A 23,474-nucleotide genomic window follows, 5' to 3' on the forward strand; every position below is an offset into this window, starting at 1 on the left:
GTATCGCAGGAGGAATGTCAGCCGATTATATCCACTTTGGGATGGGCATCAGCCACCAGTGCCATGTAAAAAACAATAAAATATTTCTTATTTTATTTTAAAAAAAAAAAAAAAAAAAAATGAAAAAAGGGGAACAGCTGTTGCTTCCCCCGCGCACCCGAACGAAAGAAAACAACGAAAAGATGGTCTGAGGTCTGGGGAGGAAAGGGATGTTATAGATATATCATACCCTTGCTATGAGAAGGAGGGGGGAGAGATCGATTGGGAGTACAGAGTAATTTTTTTTGATATTTATAAAGAACAAGAAAGTCATAGGTAGGTCAGTTCTCAAGCAAGAGAGATTCACTTTAATGCTGCAGGAAGATCGAGGATACTGGTAACGTAAGCTGTGCTTGTTTTTGCAAATGGGTCTTTGATTTCTTTATTCCATTCATTATTTTCGAGTCTACATCATGGCTTTCCCCTGGATCTCTTCTCCCTTTCTTTGCAGACCATACACCATACAGAAAAAAAATAATGGGAAATAAAATAAAAAAAGAAAACCGAATAATGGCGGCGAATCATGGAATAGCGGACAACTCTGTACAACAGGCCAGTCAGTATGATGTGGAATCTGGGTTGAACTAAGGAAGATACACTAAATATCGAATGTCGATGCCTTTCATGGAGTCGATAGATACTGTGTAGATAGCTGTACGGGAGCTGATGGGCAGCTTGGGTAGTCTCGGTTAGACTACTACTGGCGGGGGGGAGGGAACAACCCAAGAGTAATCCGGTAGTGAGGTATCGATCTAATGACTTACTAGTTAGACCGTACTATTACTGTAGGCCTGAGCAGAAGTGGCCAGTCAGCCACTACCAGAGAAGGAGGGTGGGGTGGCAAGGGAAAGGCGATTCTATTGGGAAGAGTGTTCTTCGGGTGGAGGCCCAGTACATAGTTAATAGCCTTGCTAGTTAGCTGCAACTAGTGATTCCCAAGGGCCTAAGGCTAAGGCCATGAGACTGGGACTCTGGGACTCTGGGAAAGGATGACGGTGGATCTCCATCCATGAGGCCATCGCGCGGGATCCATGAAGCTAGCTAGCGTTCATTCATGTTGGGACTACTACTGGCCATCTGGCACTTGGAGAGCTGAGCCAAGAGGCACCAAGTCTCCATGATGACTTTTTGACTGAGGCGTTCAACGGATGATGGGCTCATGTGAGAGTTGAGAAGGAAGGCAAGATACGAAGGAGTTGAAGAGTAATCGACAGGACAGGCCTGGAAAGGGGAGGAAAAAATGAAAATGAAATCAATCAACTCCCAGGGGAAAAAAAAAAAGAGAAAGAAAAGAAAAGATGAAAAAATAAATCATTGATACGGCTGAGGCAGAACAGACGGACAAGGACACTTTATTATTATTATTTTTTTAGTTCTTGGTGCCTATCTATCTATCTATTTATCTACAGAGTACTACTACTAACAGTAACTACACAGAAGATACAGTCAAGAGAGAAACCCACGGGGATGGCAGAAGCAGGTACCCTGCGTTTCACTTTCTGGGGTTGTGGATTATCTGGAAACTCAGGTATCCAAGTAACCTAACCTTCGAATTTATGACGGTTGATGTTTTCTTTTTCCTGATCGTTGTGTGCTTGCTCTCCGAATCTTGACACTTGACACTTGACATGCACATCGATCACCTCACCTAAGATGGTTGAGGGTTACTAATGCGTGACCCAGATCTGGAGAATCAATCATCCAATGACCATGGGCATCCCAGGACTCCCGAAGGGTGGGGAAGGTCGTTAGCTTCGTCCATGACTTTGAAAGATCATCATCAACAATGATAAGTTAAAAGTAACTAGTTAGTAACGACGGAGAACTAACTAGAGAGAATCTCGGGGGGACTGGCAGTGGACTCGAGAAAGACACGGGAGAGAGATCCATCCAAGTGTGAAACCGAAACTACTTGGAAGGAGGCTTAGTGATGGGGATTTGCAGGTCAGCGCGGGGAAAGGAGTGGATTCGATGACGAGGAAGGATAGGCAGAGATCGGGATGGATAGTAAGTGCTACTACGTAGGTCGGTGGTAAAGTAGTAAGGACTTCTAAAATGAAGTGTCCATAACCATGATTCTTTTGAGACCACCTCTATGAGCGATTTTCATTGCACTATCAAAATGAATTGAGTCTTCCCAAGTTCCTGGAGTCTTGAAGCCATCGTAGTCTAGCTAGCTTGCTATAACTAAGTAGTAGTTAGTGTCCCCGTAACTACGGAGTACCATGGATATCAAGAGGCGCAAGAAGAGTGGAGCATCCAGCAACTGCAATCTGCATCTTGACCAGTGACCACACCAACAAGCAGGTTCTCAGCCATTCGGGTTTGGGAGGGGGGAAAGGACAGCAAAGGAGGGGTGTGCAGTGGTGCACAGGACTGCAGCAATAATGCAGGTCGTTCTGGCTTGAGATCACTGTGCATCAAGCTAGATTGCCTGTTCTGTAGTCGAGTGATCGAGCGCCCATTGCACGATTCCCAGCACCTCTACGGAGTAGATATTCAATTACTCCGTAGTTTGAAGGATTTCTGGGAATAACCGATGTCCTATGACGGGAAGAAAGAATAAAGAAAAAAAAAAAAACTGGGTGTTGTTCAAATCCAGGCCTTGATTCGTGAGTTGAGCACTGATTATTGAGGGGTCAACTACCTAATAACTCGTTATTGGTGATGCGCGCAGGAGAGGAAGAGGCGGTTGTCCGACCACGGCTCTGCCTCGGATGAAGATGGAAGTAGGTTGGACATTGGACAATAATAATGGACACCGACTATCTAGTAACTACTGTACGGATCATTGCGAGAGCTGGATTTACCGGTTTACGGATCTGCCCTCATCCACTTTGGCCCGATCCATAGATTCAAAATGTCCACTTGAAAGTAGGAGTCAAATAACTTCGTAGCAGCCGTTTATTTCCCTGCCAAGATAGCTATCCCTCGCGAGTCGCTACCTCCCCAAAATGCGGGATTCAGCGGTTTTTTTTTCGACCCGAAAGAAATTCGTGACCGTCCAGAACTGGAAGCCCGGTCAGCTGGCTGCGGTTGGTATCCTCACCTTGGGTCCTAGTGATTTTTCCATGATAGTCACTAGAGAGATAGTTCCATAGATAGGTACTCTCTCTACGTCTCATCATTGCCCCCTTATCGTCCTCCATCTATCTACCCCATACCCCTCCCTATCATCTTAGGCGCAAAGGCACTCCTCAAGCTCGATCGGCTTCTTTTTTTTCGTGTTGCAGGTTGATGAACAACTCAGGACAGTCGCAATTGCAAGTAAATGATAACGGAGCTTCGGAGCACTAGAGACAGATTAAAAAGTGATCGGGTTTGTGCATGGTCTCGTTGCGTCTCGGTGTCCGGGGAGAGAAGGCAAAGAGAGGACTGTGCACACCAGTCAAGTGTATCCGCAACTGCGCCATAATCATCACTCTGAACAAGTAAGAAGATCCAGAAAATTGCAAAAGCGACGACTCAGAAATAATAAAGAAGGATTCCTTTTTTCGTGTTCGTGCAGCCTGGGGCATTTTCCACTTGTCCGACCAACCGTACCTAGTAGTAGTAGTTACTGAGCCAGTACCAATCACGACAACGATGGCCATTTCCGTACCCGGAGATTCCAGTCCGTCATGGAGAGGAATTAATAACACTGATGACATCGACCTCAGGCATCGACAGAAAGAAAGAATCATGACGTTTGAGTATCGATCGAAATTAGTCGACATCTACGTTTCCATCGACAAGTGACTTGGAATGAGTTACGGAGTAATCTAAAGATTTAGAGTTGATGAACTCCTAACTAGAAAGTTTTCGGTTACATTCGTCAGTCTTTTCCAGGGGGGGTTGTAAGTTCGTTCCTTGAGCTTATATTGGATTTTGAAAAAAAGAAAGAAAGAAAAAAAGAAAACCTTCACGGGAGATCCCCAGCAGATCCAGGTCGCACAGCTGGCTGTCTGGTAAACTCACTACTCATCGCTCTCACGTTACCCAGTGGCCCTGGGTTGTCAGTCAGTATCTTCGATTCCGTCATGATGAATTGAATCCCGTCGCGAGGGTTGAAGCTGAACGGTCAGCTCCCCTGTCAGGCTGTCAGGCTGTCAGGCTGTCAGGCTGGCCGTTTCGCCACCCCATTGAAACGATGGATCACGGGGTCCATCCAGAATCCAATCCCCATAGTCTTATCTAACTAGTGAGTGATCACTTATCCCATATCCCATCAAACCCCATAGACCCGGCGCCAATTGGCAGGTCCCGAGGAATTGGATGAATAGTTAGACGATCACAGTTGGCGCGTGCTTGTCGAAACTCAATTCAGCTAGAACTTAGAATTTATTCCTGCAGGCGCAGCACAATCAGAAAGCCTGGACGGGGATTAATTATTGATTTTAGCTCTTCTCTTTGCCTCGACAGTCAACGCTGAATTGTGGATTATGCATCTGTGTCTCTGTGTCTGTCCTCTCGGATTAGTGCTAGACACTTGACCCTAGAATCAAGGAGTCCAGGATGATGTTCGGGTGTCCACGAATCCTCCTCATGGCGCAGTTGCACAGGCGGTGGCCACTGGGCACACCGCACAACACCTCCCAACCTGTCGCTCTGGCACAGTAGTGGCACTGCTGAAAAATCCTCTCCTCGAATATCTCGCTTGTAGAGGAGAAGCTGCGCGGCTGCTGTCATAAATCTTTAACCGAGCGATATTGGCACGGAATTACCCCCACATCGTCCCGGTTCGAAGATCTGGACGTTGCGTGGTGTTGACGCTTGAGTCTTGAGCCTTGACGGTGTCAAAGGTTTGTCACCCTGTCGATGATTTAATAATAATGTATCTTCAAGGGCTAGTCACTACGGAGTCCAAGTGATTGATTTCCCCGCAAATTATACGGGAATGCTTCCCCCTCTCTTTCTATAGTCCCAGGAGTCAGGAGTCGGAATTCCTAACATGCTACGGAGTCAGTACTCCGTCCTGCACTAACCAAGCATCGAACATCCAGAGCCGAGACGAGAAATGGTCATTGTAAATGGCCCAAATCAAATTTCCAACCAGCCAAGCCTCGTCAAGGGGACAATCCTTTCAACTTTCCAAGACCGCCGTACGTAGCTAGGTTACGACTCCCAGTAGTATAAGCACAGGGGTCGCAGGCCAACAGCTCTTGGAAGTTGGAACTCGCTACAGCCAATGAATTGATTGGTTAGCCGAGATCCCATGGCGACTAAGAAGCGAGTTGTTGAGCTAGACGAGCTTGCCAGCTTTCAGACACTCTCTTGGTCTGTGGCCATGATCACGATGCCCTAGGCTGCCACCAAACGAGTTTCGGTTTTCTTCGGTCCTAGACTTCTGGCTTCGATGGCAGTTTACGAGGTGCCTCTACTCTGTAGTGCAGTCCCACACGGCCTTTGTTGAAGCCGTGCTGCTGTTGAATGTAGATGCGACTGCAGGGTGGCAATCATCTCCCTAGGTCCGGCACGCCGTAGCTTTCATACGAGTTCGGGAGCCAGAGACACTATCTGCAGACACCGTTGCAATAGTCATCGTACTCCGTTGAGATACCGGTCTGGTCAGGCATACTCCGTAGTATGTGTTGTAGGTACCTAGGCTTACCCTATTATTAGTCAGCACCTGCAAGCCAAGACCTTTATCAAGCTCACCTAAGTGAATATTGCACAGCTGGCACCTAGATAGAAATCTGAGCATCTCATTCAGGGAGAACCGACCCCTATAACGGTATGTCTAAACGGGGGGGTTGCACCAGTGGATTGAAAGACGGACACGTGTGGCGTCACTCCTGACAAGGCTATCTTGGTCGTGAGACGGGGAGGAGAGAGTCGTCAAGAGACCCCTTTCAGCAAAGAATTGCCACAGACAAGGGGGTCGACTTGGCTTGAACTTTCGAAGGCGATCTGCTTGAACCGAGGAGGCCATTCTCAGAATGGGGGAAGGCCGACTGGCGGCGGCGACGGAGCTTGCGCAGCTCGGTACTCCGTAGGTATTCTGTGGAATGGATCAAGAGGCTAGATAATAATCCAGGAGTACAGTCACAACTCCTTCGTCACCTTCGTGTATACGGAGTACTATCTTCCTTTGCAGGGCGAATCGAGTCAATCGACACGGGGCTCATCATCAGTAGGTATCCACCAGTACATACGGCATACGGTACAGTCGATCATCATATTCCCAATACATGTGCACACATTGCACGCTGCATAGCCATGGTGCACTGGACTCCATGCTGTAAAGGAGAAGAGAAGATCTACCTATTCCGTACTACCACTTCGATAAAAAAATACGCTGTACGCAAATCCTGCTGTCGTCGATCAATTACACGCCGAAACAGCCTTGAAAACCAAAGGATCTGTTGACTATCTACAATGTATGAATCACCTGAATCGGGCCCGCAGAAGGCAGAGGTACAGGAAATGAGGTATTTATTCAAACGCAGGTGGCTCATTGTGGTAAGTCAAATACCTAATGCAATGATCAACTTGTGGAATAATCAAAGGTACCTGACTGGATCCTTGGAGTGAGATAAATGCTGATAGGCCGGTTGACATGATTTTTTGTCTGCAAGCCTGCAGTGGCCTTGTCGCAGTCAGTGGCTGCAAAATGGGCCATGGGACAACTAACTATGTAGACATAATCATACAATACAGAGAACTTGGCAGGACTCAAGCGTTCTACCTTAGTCAATAATAGGATGTAGATACGGAGTAGTAAGCTCCATAGGTATTTGATGTCTATCCTGGTGATACACCTCGGATCCGGTCCTCTCATTGTTCCATTCGTAGAAAGTTTCGTACTCCATCTAGTCAGATCCCAAAGCCTGGTGAGTGGTGAGTGGTGAGTGATGACATCTCGCGCCACGATTTCTCATGTGGTTGACAGGATCCAGTATCTGTGAGAGACCAACAGGGGAAATTATAATCCAGGAACTAGATAGATCTGGGGAAGCGAAACTCTCATCCAGCCTCCAGCGGATAGACGTATAACAGATCTGCAATTTTCACGAGTGTGGAATGTCGATGATGGCTCTTGAAACTTGCAAGTCAAGATTACTTGCCCCTGGTATACCTAGATAGATGCCGGGTAACTTGGGTTACCAATTGACCGCAGCATCTTGGACCGCGTCAGTATTAAACTGGACAGCTGGTGGGAACTGGGAACGCACTCCTGGAGCCTTCAAGCCCGATAGAGATTATTATTAAAAACGAATGCAGCATGCAAGCTTGGCAACCGAACACATGGCCACGCCGCCACGGACGGGGCAAAGATCAAGTTTCAAAAGAGATTACTGTGTAGAGACACAATGACCAAAATGGGGCTTGGGATTCCAGTTGAGTCAATAGCAGTGAAGCGATAAACGGCGATCCAATCCTGGAACTCATTTTTCACCTCGACAGATACATACATAGATAACAAGTGGGAAGAATGGAATCCAGCGCTCCTTGCAGTTTGCGGGAGGCAGGTCACAGCCCAAGAACATGGCCTCGGCGAATTAGAACTGCCTGGCTCTGGGAATCTGATGTCTCAAATCTCAACCATCATCATACTACTATTCATGATTATCTCCATTCATTGGTATGACTGGAGGTTCCAGCCAATAGCGTCCTGCAGCTCTCCAATCGTGGAGGATGGTCAGACTCTTTCAAGACAGAATTATGGGCCTCTAAGCTGAGAAGAATAGCCATCAACCGTCCTGCAAAAAGTGGTGGACTACTACTCCACTGATGGCAAAGTGCAAATAGTTCCAAGTAACTATCTAGCGCTTATTCCAGCTATATTTACGATCATCTCTCGGCCGGAGCTGGTTAGTGTCCAACACAGACGTTCGGGGCCTTTTGGAGGGCGAGGCTGGGGCAGTCTATCCATAATCTAGGCAATTCATTCTTTCTATGCCTAGGACTCTGGGAGAGTATTACTGATGCGGAGAACTAGAACATATCTCGTATTCAGATTGTCTCCGGCTATGGGTCACAATATACGGAGTTGAGGGAGAGTTAATCATAAAGCGCAGGCAATCCTTAACTCAGTCCTTATTTGAGCCCAGAGAGTGATCTTCAAATGTACTCGTATCCAGTGGATAACACTGGTGTCTGCAGCTCGCGTGGAAACTCGCGTCCAGCAATGATTTGTGAGATGTTCGTTTGTCTTCAATCTCCAGGATTTTCGGGAGTTCAGGCTACCAGAGAACGGAGTGCATCTGTCCCCCCACATACTTGGCCACAGACCAAGTCTACGGAATAGATAAACGGTCATAGTATCGGAATTGCGGTCTATCCAAATCGTGTACCGTTGATCACAACTAGATATTGGCGTTTAGTGCTGAAAGCCAATCAACACACCCATGGAGCGAGTCCAAGGCGAGCATATCCGTACCATTACTATCGCTTATCAAATTGCAAACACGAAGAGGCGAACTCGAGAGACGAGAACAGACAGTACTACGTAGTTAGATAGTCCGTAGATTGTCCGTCAGTCACTGGACCTAGCTTCTAGATTATTCCTCTCATCAACACTGTTTGAGCGCACCGCTACAACCCCCCTTGCATTAGCCACTATCCCATCACCTTCTCTATTTTCTTTTTCTTTTTTTTTTTTATATAATTATCCAAGCTGAGGCTGAGTCGCATTTGCTTTCGTAGGGCGCAAGAGACTAACGCTCGGTCAGGTAGTTAGATAGACTAGATCAGATAATGGGAACTCCCCTTTCCCATTTCCACACCAACTTCGGTGTTTGACAGGGATCTGGTTTCAGACAGTCTAGCTCGGAAGGAATATTATCTAGTTTACTCCGTTCGGAACTAGATTTATTTCTAGTTAGTCAAGTAGAGAGAAAAAAAAAAATAGCGTCCAAATCTTGAACGCCCAAGCTAAAATTATGAGAAAAACAAATTAAATTAAAAAAACGTGGCTTTGGCGTCTGCGCGTGTCGCCTCCTCCACTTTCCTTTTTGCGGCAACTTCTTCGACACCCAGCCTTAACTCTTGGTAATTGGTAATTGCTGTGCTCTAAGCCTCTCACTAAGTCCTTTGATCCCACGGAGGATGGGATATTGAGTAAAGGCCACCAAGACTAAACTAGTCTGTCCGTCTGTCAAGGGTTGACTGCTAAGGTAGAGAGCTCGGAGTCATTACCGCCAACCCTCCCACATCGACGATGATCTCCTTTCTGCGCGTTCTTTATCCTGAGAAGTGAGGACGATTATCTAGTCCTCGGGTTAACCACTGGGCTGGGATCATGACGACTGCTTTGAAGTACGGTGTGTCGGAGTAATTCCTAGAGGATTATGACGATCCAGAAATAGGCAAACCGGGGCGCAATCTATGTAAACTACTCTACGGACTAGATAGATCCAGAGCGCAGCACTTACTATGGTTCCGCTAAGCCATTCTCGTTTAGCTCACCATAGCCTTTTCTCCGTACTGTGTAGTTTCTCGCCGGGCGGCGGCCGGTGTCTGCAGTGCTGCATCTTCGACTCTTGCCGCTAGTTAAGTCTACGGGGCGGATGACTAGAGGCTGAGAGATTAAGGACTGTGGATTTGGTAATCTGGACTAGGAGTTTAGGGACCCAAGGAAGGACCTACTACGTAGAGTTGACCTGCGAGTCTTAGTGAGTTGGAGTATTTAGTAGTAGATACTACCCCGTAGTAAATAGACTTAGAGGGGAGTGGATGGAGATTTCTAGTCGCGAAGTTGCGAATGACTACTTGACTCGTTGACTTGACTTGAAAAAGGAACACCGTCAAAAAGGAGTAAGTGGCATGGTCATCTCCATAGGTCAAAGCGATTATGCGGTTGAAGCTCAGTCAGACACGACACCTTGGGGCAGATCTGCATCGCTCTTGTCTGATGATGAAATTGCAGCACCGTCCAAGTGGGCCTCATATTCCTCTAAAGCTCTAACACCCTATACAGCCTGAGGGCTTTGATGTTCTCCCTGCCACTTTATTTACGGTATCTATTCGCTAGTCTTATTCGGCGATCAAGATATCAGGTAGATTATCATGCGGTAATCGTATATTGGTTGTTATCCATGTGACTGGTTTTATTATTATTATTATTATTATTAGTGCTATTACGAAGGGACGCCTTAAGGGGCGCCATAAATTACCGTAGAGGTACATCCATACCTCCTTCAACTAGGTACCTACTTAGCTCCCTACTTAGAGGTGGATGGGATGGTCCCTTGGCCAATACCATCAAGTGAAAATTACAACAGATCAATACCATTTTCAAGCAAATATACCCAGGAAAGCCTAAAGAGGTTGTTAAACTTTGACATGATATCGCAATCCTACTCATCGACTTTGTAGATACTAGATAGTCCGTACTGTCAAACAAGCCTCTAGACTAGTTCCGATGACCAAAGTTTGTTATCCAGATTTCAGGCATGAAGAAATCATGCAAGGGTTGGACTTGGGGTTCACCTCTTCCCGCACCAGCCAGGTCGAAGCTGTCAACCGACATTATTTCTCGATAATCTGTCGTACCGGATCCGCACTTTCTTCCCTATTTGTCTCATCTACCCTCATTTCAACGCTCTGTCATCCGGATTGCGTAACATTACCTGGGAGCATTCATTTATGAAGGACTCAGTATACATCCTTTGACGGAAGGATTGCACTCCAAAAAAGAGGGTGGGGGAAGTCCTCTATCAAGGGATATCGAATGTCGACTCGTTCCTCTTTAACGTTATCATAAGAATCTATCAATCTGACCTGTCAAGAAGCGCTTGAACCCCTTGAAACTTTCTTTCAATCAACCAACCACTATCTACAGGGTATTCACCTGGGACCGACAGTACTCCGTAGTGAAAGGTTTATCTCCGCTGTCTGTGCGGCTGTTCGACTCTTTTTCGTCTTTTGACTTTTTTTTAAAATTGTCTTTTGAAATTCCCAGGCCTCAGGTTGTGTCATTTCCTTTTAGCCTTTTGGTGCTCAGGGGGGGGGTAAGTGGAAGGTTTGTGGAGTTGTCATGAACTCTGGGGTAATGTTATGTCGTACATACTCTGGGGCATGCTAGTCGTACCTGAGCTTTATGCGAGTGATTTAAGCAATAGACTGATATTGGTGCTCGAGGTTTGAGAAAACGATAGATATACTCTTGAAAGTACTCCGTCAATCACCTCGAGTTGGAAACTGACGGGCTGATCCGCAACAGATTCAGAAGATAACTAATGGCCATCGAACGAGAATTGTCCATACCCGTCAGGGCTTCTGACCACCCTTTTTTTTTCGAGGAGTCGATATTCGTATTCCCTTGCTCTCAACAATCGGTAGAGCGAGACCCTACGCGTCTGCGACAGATTTGGGACGCTAGAGTCAGGTCTTCTTGTGAAGTCGAGAGTCCCCTATCAGCAAGGCTCCTTGACAGTGCGACTAGCCACAGCTCGAGTAGTTGCTGTCAATGACATCTACTTGGATCTTACTTGGTGCATACTTCGATTGCCTATATGTCAAGAAACTGAAGGAGTTGGAGGCAAAAGTCGACACTGGTTCCCTTGTCCTTCGCCTAGGCAAGGCCGACTGTGTTACGAGTGCCTGTCAGGCATCGGACTCGCTTTCTTTCCCACGGAATGAGAATGGGACATACACCGTTTGAAAAGGGTTCAGGCCATGATGCTCTCGGAATTCTCAGTTCAAGCCAGACGGGCACTACTGGTTTATGGAAATTTGAAGCCTTTCTCAATCTGTCATCTCAAGGGCCATGGCATGCTAAGTATCCTCTGCGCAGCATATACTAATAATTTCCTCCTGAGTACCCTGGCAGGAGGCCATTCAAGGTCTTATAATTTGCGGGTTGGCTTACTGCTTTTTCTCGCGACTCTGCTTTTATGCTCGACCGTTGGCTGTTAATATATATTTCCGCTGTGTTCGAGTTCAAGCTACTATGCCCATACAGCATACATTTCGTCCAAGTAGCCCATAGATATAGCCAGACACAGTCAGGACAGATCTTAAACAGCTTATTTATGTCATTTGAACTATTATGCGAACTATTGCAATCATTGACTCCATACCGAGGATGGAAAGAATCAAATCACATGATGCGTCCGGAACAACTATTTTGCCGCAAGCCGCTTCCTTTCCCCAGAGAGAAAAAGCAAGTCACGAGTGTTCGGTTTGTATACATTTCGACGGCTGTCTTGCCTTCTCTGCAACACGGATCTCACCGCGGCTTTTCGGGTTCAATTGGATTCCAGCTGAGTCGTGGATGGCCGTTGAATGCTCCAGTTGCCATCTGGATACCATCTGACCCGAGACCGCCCCTCGCGGAGAGCGGATGATTGACCCGCTACCACATACAACGAATAGTCTATCATTTCACGGCGTTGTATGCAGATATCGTCGTGATTCCGGTGATATTGTCTTGTTGCATCCGAGTTACACTCTTTGATATTACACATTGGAGGAGTACTCGGTCGACTTCCGTTGTCATCGCCAAATAGACGCCACCGGCATCGTTGTCACTTGATATCATTGCTTTAAAGAGCGCCTCCATTGAATTTAACTTGAATTAACAACCGTATCAACAACAGGGGCCACTGGCTATGACATTGCCATAGAAGCTGTTTGATTGAAGACCTGTTTGCGACCTCAATACATGCATTGAAGCCTGTTTCTTCATTCTCATCTTATCTCCTGCCGTTCTTTTTTCCCCTGTTATATTTGTTGATATAGATCATCATGACCGCTATTGCTCTTCTCCCAGTGCCAACTCGTGCACTGAGGCAGTGTTCGAGTCTCACGTGGAGAACCATGTTTTGTCCACTCGGATCTACTTCCGCCGCCTACAGAGAATGGCACGGTTCTGGGATGAGAGATCTGCGCCGTGCCACGATATCTACATTGTCTGTTCAATGTGTATCGGTACAGAAAAGGTATGTGCGAAGTCATATAAGTTGGGTCAAATGTGCGGCGTTAACCTTTCGCCAGGCCCATTAGACATACAGGCTGCATGATCAGACTGGGTGAATCCCGATGGACGCAGACTCACATGTTGCAAAGAAGGTGGTCAGGCACCAAAAAGCCAGATGATCAAGTAGAGAATAATCCTCAAAAGTGAGTCTTCGATATATGTTCGCTATCTCTTGCAAGTGGCCCTGGTCGTTGAGCGACTGATCATCTATAGTTCTGCATTGGATCCTAAAAGGTCTCCGGTTCTTTCCAAAATCCCTCTCCCTACTCATGAGAATATCTACACTATCCCCAACATCCTTACATTCTCCCGTCTCGTTGCTGCACCCCTGGTAGGCTACTTCCTGGTCCACGACCAGCATGCGGCTGCCCTTTCTTTATTCGTCTATGCTGGTCTTACAGATCTCGTTGATGGCTATATTGCCCGGCGATATAATCTTCAGACCGTTGTCGGGACTATCATTGATCCCATGGCCGATAAACTGTTGATGACTATCGGTGTTGCTTGCTTAGCAGTCAATGGCTCAATTCCTGGTGTGTAATCCATCCTTGATGCTGTTTTACTGTCGCTGCGGAGATGTCCTTTCATGCGTCATTTCCGGACAATCACTGATGGCAACTAGTGTGGCTGGCTGTTATCATCCTTGGCCGGGATGTTGGCCTTGCGCTCTCGGCGATCTATTATCGGTGGATATCGCTTCCACCACCAAAGACCATGGCACGGTATTGGGATTTCTCGCTGCCCTCTGCTGAAGTGAAGCCAACAGGCATCTCAAAGGTCAATACGGCACTGCAACTCTTGCTTGTGGGATCTGCAATTGCATTGCCTGTTGTCCCAGAGGCAGTTCTCGATGCATGGAATTTGAGAGAAGGAATGACCGCATTGCAGTAAGTACTTTTTTCTTTCCTTGCCATACTTCTATTTTTCTGTCTGGAGAGATGAAGGAATGCATGTGCAGATATGGTTCCAGCAAAAGGAGAAACAAGCACATACGACCACAGGGTGTGGAGAACAGGGCTTCCCGTCCGCTCAGCCGTACTTAAGCCACACGCCGGCCGGTTAGTAGTTGGGTGGGTGACCACCAGCGAATCCCGGCTGTTGTATGTTTTTTGTTCAAGCTTTTAATTAGCTTGATCTCTTGCTGCTGTTTCCCTTCTCTCTCTCTCTTTATTTTTATTTTTATTTATTTATTTTTTTCTGCTTCTTCTTGTCTAACATTCTTCCAGATACCTCGTCGCGGCTACCACTATCTGGTCAGGGCTCAGCTACGTCTTCTCCAAGGACGCAGTCAAGATCTTGACCAAGGAGGAAATTCAGCGACGCCTCACCAGATCCAGCGCGACGAAAAAGAAGTCTTCGTGAACATTCACTGTGTACGTTGAAACCTAACGGAATGGTGCATAACCTCTGCGTGGGTCGTTCCTAGACGATGCATACATTGCAGAAGATGGTAAATATTGCATGTGTCATTGTATATGCTGGCTAGTGTACATAGGTAGTATAAAAAAATACATGTTCTTCCCAATAAGGCTGCTGGAGTGATATATTTACAGCATTGATGCAAGTTGCGATGCAGATGAATAAGAAACCCCAAAGATTCCAAGTCGCTAACCCAGCCCCTATGCGCCGTATATAACCTTGAAAGTTGAAATATACAATCAAATCCAAATCCAAATCCAAATCTAGTGTTAATCGTACAAATTCTTCGCTGTGGGGGTATTTCTTTATGTTCAGATAGACTCGCGCAAGACGCTCTCCGCGGATTCTCCAGCCACTTCCTCGACAAGGGAATCTTTGCGCATGCCGGTGCTTCGTCGCACATGCATGAGCAGCCTCAAAGCACCTGCCGGAGTGACGCCCTCGATGCGTCTCGCCATACCCACGCTAACGGGGCGGACGCGCTCCAGAGCCTGTCGCTCTTCCGTACTGATGCCCTGGACCTCGGCATAGTCCAGATCGGCAGGGAGGAGGAGGCTCTCGTCCTGCAGGAACTTCCTCGCCATCGCCTCCTGCCGTTTGACGTAGGGAGCGTAGCGACCTTCGATTGCGACGCGGGCTCGGATCGCGGGATCGAATGAGGACGGAGTGTATGCCGTGCCGGAGGGTGACTCGATATGAGGGATCAGTGTGTCAATGTCGACTGCGTCGAGGCAGAGGAGGTCGAGCGCTGAGCGGACGGAGCTGTCGGTTCGGGTCTTGAACCCTTTGCGGGACCAGACACTGGACGACAGTCTGGTGCGCTCGAGGAGACCTTGAAGTTCCTGAATCTGCGCTTCGGTGTCGGTGAAACGCTGCCACCGTTTGTTCGTGACAATGCCTGCATTGCGAGCCATGCGAGTGAGTCGCAGGTCGGCGTTGTCGGAACGTGTGGAAATGCGGTATTCGCTCCGTGCCGTAAACATACGGTAGGGTTCAGAGACGCCCTTCGTGACGAGATCGTCGATCATGATTCCGATGAAGCCGTCCGACCGTGTGAGGGTCAGCGGCTGCCGCCCCTGGGCTGACAGACCGGCATTCGTCCCGGCAATGATTCCCTGTCCGGCAGCCTCTTCATAGCCGGTCGTGCCATTGATCTGACCAGCAAGGTACAAACCACTAATTAGTTTCGTTTCCAGAGTCGGTCGGAGGTTTCGAGGATCAATATAGTCGTACTCCACTCCGTAGCCGGGTTGCAGCATGCGCACGTTTTCAAGCCCGCGAACGGTTCGGAGCATGGCATACTGTGCATCCGCCGGGACAGTCATTGAGATACCATTCGGGTAGATGACTTCGTTTGGCGCGAATCCTTCTGGTTCAAGCCAAATCTGATGCTGCTTTTTATCGTGGAATCGAATGATTTTAGACTCTAGCGAAGGACAGTAGCGCGGCCCGCGCACCGTTTCACGGATGTGTATCGACTTTTCGAGGTTGGCACGGATGATCTCGTGCGAAGCTTCGTTGGTATGGGTCATCCAGCACGTTAACTGGCCCTCATCGCCAACCTCAACCGTGCTGTTGAGGTAAGAAAATGGTTGCGGAGGCGAGTCGCCTTTTTGAACCTCCAGCGAGGAGAAGTCAATTGTCTTCATATCTAGGCGAGGAGGAGTGCCGGTCTTTAGGCGACCAAGTTGAAACCCGGCTTCGTGGAGGGATTTGCTGAGTCCGAATGTGGCAGCTTCACCCATACGCCCTGATGGATACGCCTCAAGTCCAATGTGAATCTCTCCACCAAGGAACGTTCCAGTTGTGATGACGACCCGCCCAGTGGGTATCACTTCTCCGGATTCGAGTCTTACTCCAACAATCTTCCCTTGCGCTCCGGGCACATTCTCCACCCCCTCTTTCGACACCACGATGTCCGCCACTTTGCCTTCCACTATACTCAGCCCTTCCGTAGCGACGAGCTCTTCCTGCATGTATGTCTTGTATAGATCACGATCGATCTGGGCGCGGGGACCCCACACGGCCGGGCCCTTGGACCGGTTGAGGACGCGAAACATGATACCAGCTCTGTCGATGATCCGTCCGGCGACTCCGTCCATAGCATCAATTTCGCGTATCATTGTGCCTTTTCCGATCCCACCGAAACTGGGATTGCACGAGCATACGCCGATATTCGAGAGCGAGGGTGTGACTAATGCGGTGCGTGCACCAGACCGAGCAGCGGCTGCACTGGCTTCGGAGCCAGCGTGACCACCTCCAATGACGACGACATCATACGCGCTTGAGGAAGAAAGATTAGTATCGCGAAAAGGGCCGATACGATAAGAGCTGTTGGGAAACCATACCGAGCACCATCAGAGACTGTGGCCATGCCACGGGCAAGGCCCAGTGCACGGGAGCGAGGGACAGCGCCCCATCGTAAGAGGGCCACTGATCGTGCCCGAAAAGCCATGATTATAGTTGGCTAGTCAGAATGACTGTTTGAGCATAAGTAGTAATTCAAAAGAGTGTATCGTCGAAGGGAAAAAAAACAGAGACAATCAAAATCACGTGGATACTTTCATCTTATTGCCGCTTAATTCCGAGGGCGGTGGATATTGTGGCAGTTATGTTCCTGCTGACGTAACGTAAATAAGCAATTTTGCCCGTGATTTGCGCAATCACTATACTGCGGGGCAGCATAATGCCGCCCCGCAAGCCCTTTTCTGATCTTCTATATCTTCGCGCGGATAGGATAGGGTGTTCATCTTATTTGCTTGAATCTAGAGTTATTAACTTCTGAGGAGACTCATTGAAACTTCGTTCTTAAGCCGCTGCCCAGGACTATACGTTCATAATGAAAGCATACTGGTACGATGACAAGCCGGTAAGTTCAACATTGAAATTCGAGTTGATGGTGCCCTCGGACAAGGGCGAGATACCCGTTTTATCGGAACACAGACTGATTTATTTGCAAACAGGGCGATCAGCGCGAACCTCATGACTCTGGCCGTCCTGTGACGCTGGCTTATTTGGCATCCATTGGGGTCCTGTACCACCACCTTCCCTCTATCGAGTCAGTCGATGCACTGGCTAAGGAGCGCGGATATAAGAACCGCGATGAGATCGTTGTCTCGCCACAGACAATGGGTGACGCATACGAAGACAAGGTGAAGATGTTCTTCCATGAACACCTGCACGAAGATGAGGAGATTCGTTATATCCGTGACGGCGAGGGATACTTCGACGTACGTGGTCAGGAAGATGAGTGGGTTCGCATCAAGCTGGAGAAGGATGACCTGATCATTCTTCCCGCCGGTATCTATCATCGGTTCACTACCGATGACAATAACGTTAGTACCTACCTTCTCGACTTTGTACCTTTTGAGTGTCCGATTGAAGTGACAGTTTGCTGATTGCTCAACAGTATGTCAAGGCCATGCGTCTCTTCCAAGAGGAACCCAAGTGGACTCCTTTGAACCGAGGCGCCGATGTCGATTTAAACTCTCACCGTCAAACTTATCTTCAAAAGGTTCAAAACAATGCTCTGGCCTAGAGTATCTGCTTCCCTTGAATGCCAAATTTCCACTATTGGGCCAGGCAACCCGCTGAAGGACAAGACACCTTCCAATACAGGGGATGGAAACACCTTGTATAAAAATGTATTGGTGATATGTCCCCTCAAAACTGATGATTTGTATATATGATGGCAACTTGATAGAAGTTATGACATTGGCCTAGTCAAGAAAGGTCATTTTTACTTATGATATAGGAACATAACCTCTCGAATTCTTTTTATGTTCATTTGTTTTGATATATATTGAACCTTGATGTCAAGTTCAGCCGGGATTAGCCAGGAGTTACGGCCTCAGGCAGAGAGCCTGGAATATGCAATTGATCACTCAAATCACCGCTGCTCTCTTGCCGGGTCATGCTGCGACTGCGAAGATCGCCCGTCTCAACATTGAAGCTACTTGTCCGGGAAGCAACGTCAAACGGTGGTCGCGCGCCCAACAGTCCTCGAAATCTCAGAGCTTCTGGCTCCCGAGCTAGCTCCTCGTGGCGAGCAGAACCGCCAATATCAGCAGATACGGTGCTTCGCGGACCATTGGAAGCTGTTTCTGCGTCGTCGCCCGTTCGGACACCTGTTCTGCCCATGCGAGGCCAAAGATCTGGTAGTCCCACAACCTGGACCCGAGGCTCAACGACACGCTCTTCGAACCACGCTTGAACGCGAGCTTCGACGAGCTGAGCAACTTTAGGCACATCTTGAAGTCTGCTTCGGGAGCCAATTAGCGACCGTACTGAGAGATCGAGTCGATAATCCGGAAGGAACGAAAATGCAACGTTGCTCTTCGGGCTAGTTTTTGGTGGATTGCCGCCGGCAGGGTCTTCGGTAGAACCATTAGAACGTGGCTGATTTCCCCCCGCCTTGTCTCCCGGTTTCGACCGCCCGCTTGTTGCTGTATCGGCCGTGGGAGGAGACGGGGAATGGGAGGGGGTGTCCAGAGGAGGTGTGGATGCTGGGACCAGGGATATACACAAGGTCCCAGAAAAACGAACAACGGAGATAGAAAGAGCCACAGGGAGGATAGCAGAACAAGGCTTAGGGTAGTTGAGCAGCAACTGGGTTTCGATGGCAATGGAAAGGTTGTCGTCGCTCAAGTCGACATCCATCAGAGCCTGAAGCCGCCCACCGTCAGAGTTCGGGTCATCAACGGCAATGATACGGCAGTTGCTGAATATCGGAAACTCTTCCCCTAGGGATATATCCGTGACTGTGATCTTGTCTATGAACGCTGGCTTCTTCTCCGGATTATTCAGAGCCGCGGTAAGTGAATTGAGAATTGATGATGTCGGTGAGTCTTTTAGCGAATATGCGGTTTGTCGATACTGAGCAATAGTTTGCGCAATGAGAACATTGAACCAATCCAGTGATTCTGGCTGATGCGAAGAATGGTGTATCCTAAGGCGCCCATGTTTCGCGGGATTTGTAGGGATAGCACTATAGTATGTTTTTCGAAGGATCGAGCGAGTGTTAGTGGAGGATGACGGTACTGGACGCAGAACGTTGGAGGTGGATGGCTTTTCTCTCAATGACCTCGAGCCTGCCTCCTGAGGTGAGTTGCTGTATATTGAGTTGGAACGTCGATGAGTTGCTGAACGATGGGAGAGTCCGCGAGATGGCGGTGGGGGTGCTTCGCCGAAGATGAAGAATTTGATGAACGCAGCAAGGACAAGGACCACAGAAAGCTGTCCAAGGAGGAAACCCTGTGTGAAAGACAGACTAAGTCCGGTTTATTAGCTTTGCAAAACGATTTATGAAACGTAGGAGATTCGTTCTCATCTTGACGTACGATGACTGAGCCGGCAGGGTCGCGGGGTCACCTAGAGCGATTATGGTCAGCGAGAGAAATCATAATAATAGACAGAAGATGATATTCGCACCTGGCTGGGAAGACATTGTCAGCTACTGTAGACGTTGTCACTGAATTCCCAAGGCCCCATTGCCTCGTTTTGTGTGGTGTGTATATCAAGTTGGAGCTCAAGTCCAGGAAAATGACGAATGATGATAGATCTAGTAGTAGTACTAGTTCTACGGCTTAGTAGATCGCGTCTGCCTCGGCCAAGCCTTGCTGCCTTAGCTGCTCTTTTTATCGGAGACTGTGCTTATCACCGATTGGGCCCGCCAGACCCTGTTCATGAGATCATGGAGCCATATAAGCATGAATTGAGGACACGTTGAGCTTTGAGCTTTGAGCTTTGAGATGACTGGGGAGCATTCCTTGCCGACAATCTGAGGATTTTGACAATATCTGTTACCTTTCCGTGGCCTGTCCGACACCGTTTGATAACCAGAAGCAGCTTACGACTGTTGTTGCTAAGTGATCGGATTGCTACTACTCCACAGAAATTACCTCTGAGCAGGAAGCTCCTCCTTTCACGATGTACTACCCAGGAATTTCGTCCCTATTGCTCTGCTTCCTCTGTCTCGCACCGCCAGCACTCTCATTTGGCAGGTCGTCAGAATCATCGCCCGCGAGAAATGCCATCCTTCTATCTCGAGTGCAGTCTCTGACACTACGCGCAAATCGTCTCACAAGCTCTCGCCGCGTCTCCCCAATCCCACAGCTAAAATGCGTTGGGCCATCGAAGAGGATTTGCGATTTATACACAATTGACACAATGCGCTGTACAAACGCCGGTCATGACTATGACGAAGAAGACGTCCAGTGGACTTGTACCGCACCGCTCCCGCCGGAATTCAAGCTGGGTTCGACGGATGTGGTGTGCGAGGGTTACCGGAACGCGGATGATAAGTGGGTGCTGAAAGGCAGCTGTGGAGTCGAGTACCGTCTCTTGTTGACTGAGCTCGGAGAGAGGAGATTCGGGATTGAGGAGGATCTGTGGTCTGGTTTCAGTTCAACGAAAGGATGGCGTCGGGGCATGTCTGTCTTGGGCGACCTCATCTTCTTCGGGTTCATGGGCGCCGTCTTCATCTTGATTTTGTGGCCCATGGTTCGGGATTGTTTTGGTCTACGAGGTCGAAGAGGTCCCAACGCTGGAAGGGGCGGGGGAGGATTTGGCGGATTTGGAGGCGGAGGGGGCGGTGGTGATGACAACTATCCTGGTCCTCCTCCTCCGTATAGTAGCTGTCCAAGTAGTGGCTCGTTCTCAGCACGAGCAAGCGCCCCAGGATGGAGGCCAGGCTTCTGGACCGGCGCACTCGGTGGTGCTGCAGCTGGTTATCAGCTGGGCAGGAGAAATAATCAGCATGACTCTCCGTTAGCAGGTCGATCTTCGTCTTCTCGGTGGAACTATCAGAGTGATAGGGGTGAAAGCAGTTCACGGTCTCGCTCTCCGACTCGATTCTCAGCTACTACCACCGGCACCGGATTCGGCTCCACGAGACGAAGATGACGGCCGAGCTGTTTCAATTGAATAGTTGATTTTTGATTCTTACAGAATTTTCTACCAGTGGTTAACCTTGATGGTATGACTGGCATAACCTCGATACTAATAGCACAAAGCCTTCGTGGCAATGATAAGCAAAACCACAGGAACCGCAGGGAAGACCAGAAAATCCCATCTAATGTTGTCACAGGTTTGATTCCCAGCCCATCACCATGTGATTAGAGACTCCTGAACGCCATGAACACCCATCCACTCTACTCATATCCGACCTTTGCGACAAAGTTGCGAATTAAGGAAAGTCATCAATCGTGCCGACAACCTCTTCCGTCCCACCGCCCATATTCTTCAACGCCTGTTTCCTGTTATTTCGTTTGCTCTTTATTGGGACGCTATTCGCGTTATCTGTGCCTGGCGCAGCAGTGCCATCGATCGCCCCGTTGGGATTACGAAGCAAATCCTCCTGTGCTTGTTTTTCCTTCGCGTGCTGTTCCTCGATCCGTTTCTTCTCTTCTAGGAGTTCTTGCTCCACCTCCTTGGGATCATCATAAACGGTATTAGTCATTTCTGAATAGGTCATGATGTCGATAGACTCCCGAGGACCCAGTAACGTGTCTTTGATCCGTTCTGGAGCACGTCGTTCTTCGTTGTTGAATTTAAGTTTGATTTGGCGTCGCGATCTTCCAGGAAACAGCTTGCTAATCATCATGAAATCGGTACCAAACATCCGGAGGCCTCTGTAGAAGAGGTCCGTCATTTCTTCATCCCATGACTCCGTCTTGGACCGTTTTCCATATGTAGCCTGGTTGATCTTCCGAGTCAGAGAGCTTTCAACGACATCTTCCAAGTCTCCCACATTCCTTGCCGCGTCTGCATGGCGATCAACCTGAAGAGAGGCGGCGTCAAGCACAATCTCGCCATTCACAATTCTCATTACAGGACCAGCCTGCGGCTTCTTATCAGTGAGAATATCGGCTTCTGCTGTTGGAGAGGTGACATCGGTATTCTGTTTGATAGGAGTCTGCGCATGACTTTCGCCATCCTGTTGTGTTCTCTTGCGCTCTTGTTCAGCAATCTCCAAATTGCGCAATTCTGTTTCTCGCTTAGACATCTTTCCTGTCCGTAAGTCTTTGCACAGTTCCGACATCTTGATAACCGCAGGGGCGATTTCTATGAGATCCGCTCCTTCAGGAGTTGGCTCGCGCTTTTTGCGCGACCGCTGGGGCTTCTTTTTCGATTTATCACCAGCATCTTCGGAGTTGATAATGCGACTTGGTCTCCGACTTCGCGACTTAGACGCTCTTCGACTCTGATCCGCAGTTGTGGGTGGGAGTGGTGCTTCCGCAATACCAGTGGCTTCCTCAACTGCTGGAGTCTGAGTCTGAGTGGACGGGGGCGTAATAACGTGAGGTGTGTGGTCAGAGCTTGCAGATACCGTCGATAGCCGTTTGTTCACTTTAGGGCGCTTTGATGGGCGTGTTTCTGTAGCACTTTCGGTCCGCGTGTGTGGCTGAGGAACAACTTCGGGCAACGCGATCTCATCGCGAGTTGAAAGCCCTTGAGGCTCTTCTACGCTCGGAAGGACCTCTCCCTGTTTGTCAACTTCATTCACAACCGGACCCGTAGGTTTGTGTGTGGAGCCGAGAGTCTCTGGTTCAGGAGGGACAGGTTGGACGGTCGTGATAGGTTCCGAGGCCCTCACTCCAGCAACTGATATAGAAACGGACGCCTTGCGCTTTGGACGAGGAATGGGAATCGCTGCCGCAGACTTAGGTGGTACCGAATCGGGTTCTTGGGCAACGGATGACTCGGCATCGGCTAGTGGGACATCGGCGGCGGGCGCAACAGAGGAATCTATGACTGGGACAGAGGGCGCGGGCTCCGCAGAAGCTTTATCAATCGCGGATTGGGCATTTTGTATAGTTTGTGCTTGTGAAGCGATACTAGGTCTTCTGGGTGGTGCTGGGGTGGTAGAGGCAGCCGGAGGAGCGCGCCGAATGGGCGCTTTTGGAGCAAATTTCTTGCCCGATTTATCTGGAAGACGGAAGCGGTCAGAACATACTGTGAATAGGGAAGCCAGCTGCCACACTCACTGATAACGGAACTCGAGAAGGACTTCATTCTCGCAGCTCGTCATAGCTGGAGATGAAACAGGGCCAAGAATTTGCAGGCCGGTGATAAAGCTGATCGGATAAGTCGACGAAAACCGAGAGCTTCC

General features: G+C 48.7%; 6 protein-coding genes across 6 annotated transcripts, besides 7 other annotated features; 3 read left to right on the forward strand and 3 right to left on the reverse strand.

The window, feature by feature from the left end:
- The first annotated feature begins 99 nt into the window (after nucleotides 1–99).
- Nucleotides 100–128: a microsatellite.
- A 1,294-nt stretch (nucleotides 129–1,422) lies between these two features.
- Nucleotides 1,423–1,445: a microsatellite.
- A 2,463-nt stretch (nucleotides 1,446–3,908) lies between these two features.
- Nucleotides 3,909–3,936: a microsatellite.
- Nucleotides 3,937–4,108: 172 nt separating this feature from the next.
- Nucleotides 4,109–4,142: a microsatellite.
- Nucleotides 4,143–10,070: 5,928 nt separating this feature from the next.
- Nucleotides 10,071–10,103: a microsatellite.
- A 2,608-nt stretch (nucleotides 10,104–12,711) lies between these two features.
- ACLA_096030 (cardiolipin synthase) lies at nucleotides 12,712–14,305 on the forward strand (the record flags this gene model as incomplete). The annotated part of the gene is made up of 4 exons (XM_001270095.1): nucleotides 12,712–12,905; nucleotides 13,157–13,476; nucleotides 13,566–13,830; nucleotides 14,170–14,305. The coding sequence occupies 4 exons, from the start codon at nucleotides 12,712–12,714 to the stop codon at nucleotides 14,303–14,305; spliced, it is 915 nt and encodes a 304-aa protein (XP_001270096.1).
- Nucleotides 14,110–14,138: a microsatellite.
- A 368-nt stretch (nucleotides 14,306–14,673) lies between the features above and the next one.
- ACLA_096040 (tRNA modification protein MTO1) lies at nucleotides 14,674–16,817 on the reverse strand (the record flags this gene model as incomplete). Its single annotated transcript, XM_001270096.1, has 2 exons — nucleotides 14,674–16,645; nucleotides 16,711–16,817. 2 exons carry the CDS (start codon nucleotides 16,815–16,817, stop codon nucleotides 14,674–14,676), a joined length of 2,079 nt encoding a protein of 692 aa, XP_001270097.1.
- Nucleotides 16,818–17,201: 384 nt separating this feature from the next.
- On the forward strand, nucleotides 17,202–17,900 carry ACLA_096050 (acireductone dioxygenase (Ni2+-requiring); the record flags this gene model as incomplete). Its single annotated transcript, XM_001270097.1, has 3 exons — nucleotides 17,202–17,231; nucleotides 17,326–17,697; nucleotides 17,772–17,900. The coding sequence occupies 3 exons, from the start codon at nucleotides 17,202–17,204 to the stop codon at nucleotides 17,898–17,900; spliced, it is 531 nt and encodes a 176-aa protein (XP_001270098.1).
- Nucleotides 17,901–18,193: 293 nt separating this feature from the next.
- Nucleotides 18,194–19,808, reverse strand: mmm1 (ERMES complex subunit MMM1; the record flags this gene model as incomplete). Its single annotated transcript, XM_001270098.1, has 3 exons — nucleotides 18,194–19,631; nucleotides 19,702–19,732; nucleotides 19,793–19,808. The coding sequence occupies 3 exons, from the start codon at nucleotides 19,806–19,808 to the stop codon at nucleotides 18,194–18,196; spliced, it is 1,485 nt and encodes a 494-aa protein (XP_001270099.1).
- A 278-nt stretch (nucleotides 19,809–20,086) lies between these two features.
- Nucleotides 20,087–20,111: a microsatellite.
- A 179-nt stretch (nucleotides 20,112–20,290) lies between these two features.
- ACLA_096070 (DUF1183 domain protein) lies at nucleotides 20,291–21,265 on the forward strand (the record flags this gene model as incomplete). The annotated part of the gene is made up of 1 exon (XM_001270099.1): nucleotides 20,291–21,265. One exon carries the CDS (start codon nucleotides 20,291–20,293, stop codon nucleotides 21,263–21,265), a length of 975 nt encoding a protein of 324 aa, XP_001270100.1.
- A 283-nt stretch (nucleotides 21,266–21,548) lies between these two features.
- ACLA_096080 (transcription factor TFIIIB subunit BDP1) lies at nucleotides 21,549–23,377 on the reverse strand (the record flags this gene model as incomplete). The annotated part of the gene is made up of 2 exons (XM_001270100.1): nucleotides 21,549–23,290; nucleotides 23,350–23,377. 2 exons carry the CDS (start codon nucleotides 23,375–23,377, stop codon nucleotides 21,549–21,551), a joined length of 1,770 nt encoding a protein of 589 aa, XP_001270101.1.
- Between the last annotated feature and the right edge of the window lie 97 nt (nucleotides 23,378–23,474).

The sequence above is a fragment of the Aspergillus clavatus genome, genomic scaffold, assembly GCF_000002715.2.
Source record: "Aspergillus clavatus NRRL 1 1099423829804 genomic scaffold, whole genome shotgun sequence".
In the NCBI taxonomy this organism is placed as follows: domain Eukaryota; kingdom Fungi; phylum Ascomycota; class Eurotiomycetes; order Eurotiales; family Aspergillaceae; genus Aspergillus; species Aspergillus clavatus.